General features: G+C 47.5%; 1 protein-coding gene across 1 annotated transcript; it reads left to right on the top strand.

Annotated features, from left to right (window-relative positions):
• The first annotated feature begins 626 nt into the window (after positions 1–626).
• LOC115892835 lies at positions 627–1,276 on the top strand. Its single transcript, XM_030915305.1, is given in 4 exon segments — positions 627–659; positions 989–1,001; positions 1,004–1,122; positions 1,124–1,276. Coding segments are annotated over 4 exon segments (318 nt in total).
• The last annotated feature ends 668 nt before the right edge of the window (positions 1,277–1,944 follow it).

Here is a 1,944-nt window from a genome sequence, read left to right as displayed (position 1 = left end):
TGGTCAGGCTGGTCGCGAACTCCTGACCTCACGTGATCCGCTCACATCGGCCTCCCAGCATGCTGGGATTACAGGAGTGAGGCACCGCGCCCAGCCTAAGCAGGATATTTCTAGACTCTCTTAAAGCTAGGGTTCTGGATGCAGATTTGTTCCTGCCAATGAGAGGTACTGATGTGAGATTTAGGAAGCTAATGTGAGTCCATTCTCTGGCAGTTTGTGGCTATTGCTATTGGCAAATAGTGTAGTGGTAGTAACTGGAGGTTTTCCTGCAACAGGGACCTCACTTCATTCTCCCACATCCTAGACATCAAGAGGCAGTGGTGTTAGAAATGCAACAGCGTCTTGCATCTGGCATAATTCTGGCAGTAGCTGTCCATATGCCTCTGCTCTGTATATTCTGGGAGTTATTCTAGGAGACTTAACCTAGAACTTGCTCCTTCTGCCATTCCAGTGGTCTTATATGTCCTGGATTCCGTGTATTAAATCCCTTCCTGCTTAAGATACCTAGACTGTATTTTGTTTCCTGTGTGGAGCCTGGACTGATACATTGGGTGGCATCAGGGAAACCCATTCTAGTTTCTGAGCCTTACTTTCTGTACCACTTACAGAGTCATAGAAAGGCTGTAATGAGTGAGTGGAAGCAAAAGAGCTTCCCAAAGGTAAGTCTTTCTGCAGAGATCATGGCCTGATCAGAAGGTGCTCTTCCGAATAGAGGACCTGGGGCATAGTTTCCCCAGTAAATGGCCCGTACTCACTTGTTACTTTCAAAGCCATTATAGAACCTGCTACCTAAACAGCTCGCCAAGGACTTGGAGAGCACCTGGAATATGGAACAAGGGGCAGGACAGGCTTTTAGCTCGTATCTGTTCCTGCTCCTCTTCACTCTTGATTCTACCACCTGTGCCAGCTCACCTAGGAGCCTTGCTTTGACAGCACAGCGAGGAGCTGCTGACATGAGCTGCATAATCCTTCTTCTTCTATCTAACAGGGGACATGGCAGGATGCCCCAGGAACAGACTCCACCTCACCATTCTTGAGATGTTGCAGCTTCCAGAAGTCCACAGTGCTAATTAGGCACCTGTGGGATCTTGTTCACCTAACGGAGAAATAGGTCTGAAGTGGTTGGCCGGCCGTGAGAATGAAGCCAGCTATCTGCCAGGATGCCTCAGCCACCATCAAGACTTTTGTGTGCAGAGAAACAGGATTTAAGAGGGGAGGGACTGAAAGGATGTGGAAGCCACTGGGTTCAGTCATCCATTCAATCCACATGATTTGACCACCCTCTATGTGCTAGGCCCTGTGCTTACACTCAGGATTGAATAGTAAAGAAAGTATTGGGCCTCATTGGGCTGATAGCGTTTCAGGGGAGAGGGAAATGAATACAGTTATACACGAGAGTGATTAGTGCCAAATTGGGGGAAGCAAAGTGGGTGGGGTGTGTGTGCTGTGGAAGCCCAAGGAAAGCACCTGATTCAGCCAGGGACAATCAAGGAAGGATACCTGGAAGAGGTGACACCTAAGCCAAGACCCAATGAACATATACGAATTTTTTTGGCAAACGGGGGATGCTGAAGTGAGGGCAAAAATGCTTCTAGAGAGAACAGCCTGAGCGAAGACTCTGGAATGAGAATGAGTTTATCCCAGGACTAAGAGATGTTCAGAAGTGCTAAGTAAGGAGTGATGGGGAGAAGGGCAGAGCCAGACCTCACAGGGCCCTGGAGACCAGGCTAAGGAGCATAGCTTTGTTGTGAGGATACTGAGAAACCATGGAACGGTTTTGGGTAGGGAAATGTGTTATAATTATTGATGGTTGCATAAATCCATAGAGCTTCTATTTTTCTAATGTACTATTTTTTAGAACAGTTTTAAATTCACAGCAACATTGAGAAGAAAGTTCATGAGTTCCCACCTATACCTCACCCACCAACATAGCCTCCCCGACCA

The sequence above is a fragment of the Rhinopithecus roxellana genome, chromosome 13, assembly GCF_007565055.1.
Source record: "Rhinopithecus roxellana isolate Shanxi Qingling chromosome 13, ASM756505v1, whole genome shotgun sequence".
In the NCBI taxonomy this organism is placed as follows: domain Eukaryota; kingdom Metazoa; phylum Chordata; class Mammalia; order Primates; family Cercopithecidae; genus Rhinopithecus; species Rhinopithecus roxellana.
The sequence above is the reverse complement of the archived record's forward strand: the minus strand, read 5'-3'. Positions and strand labels throughout refer to the sequence as shown.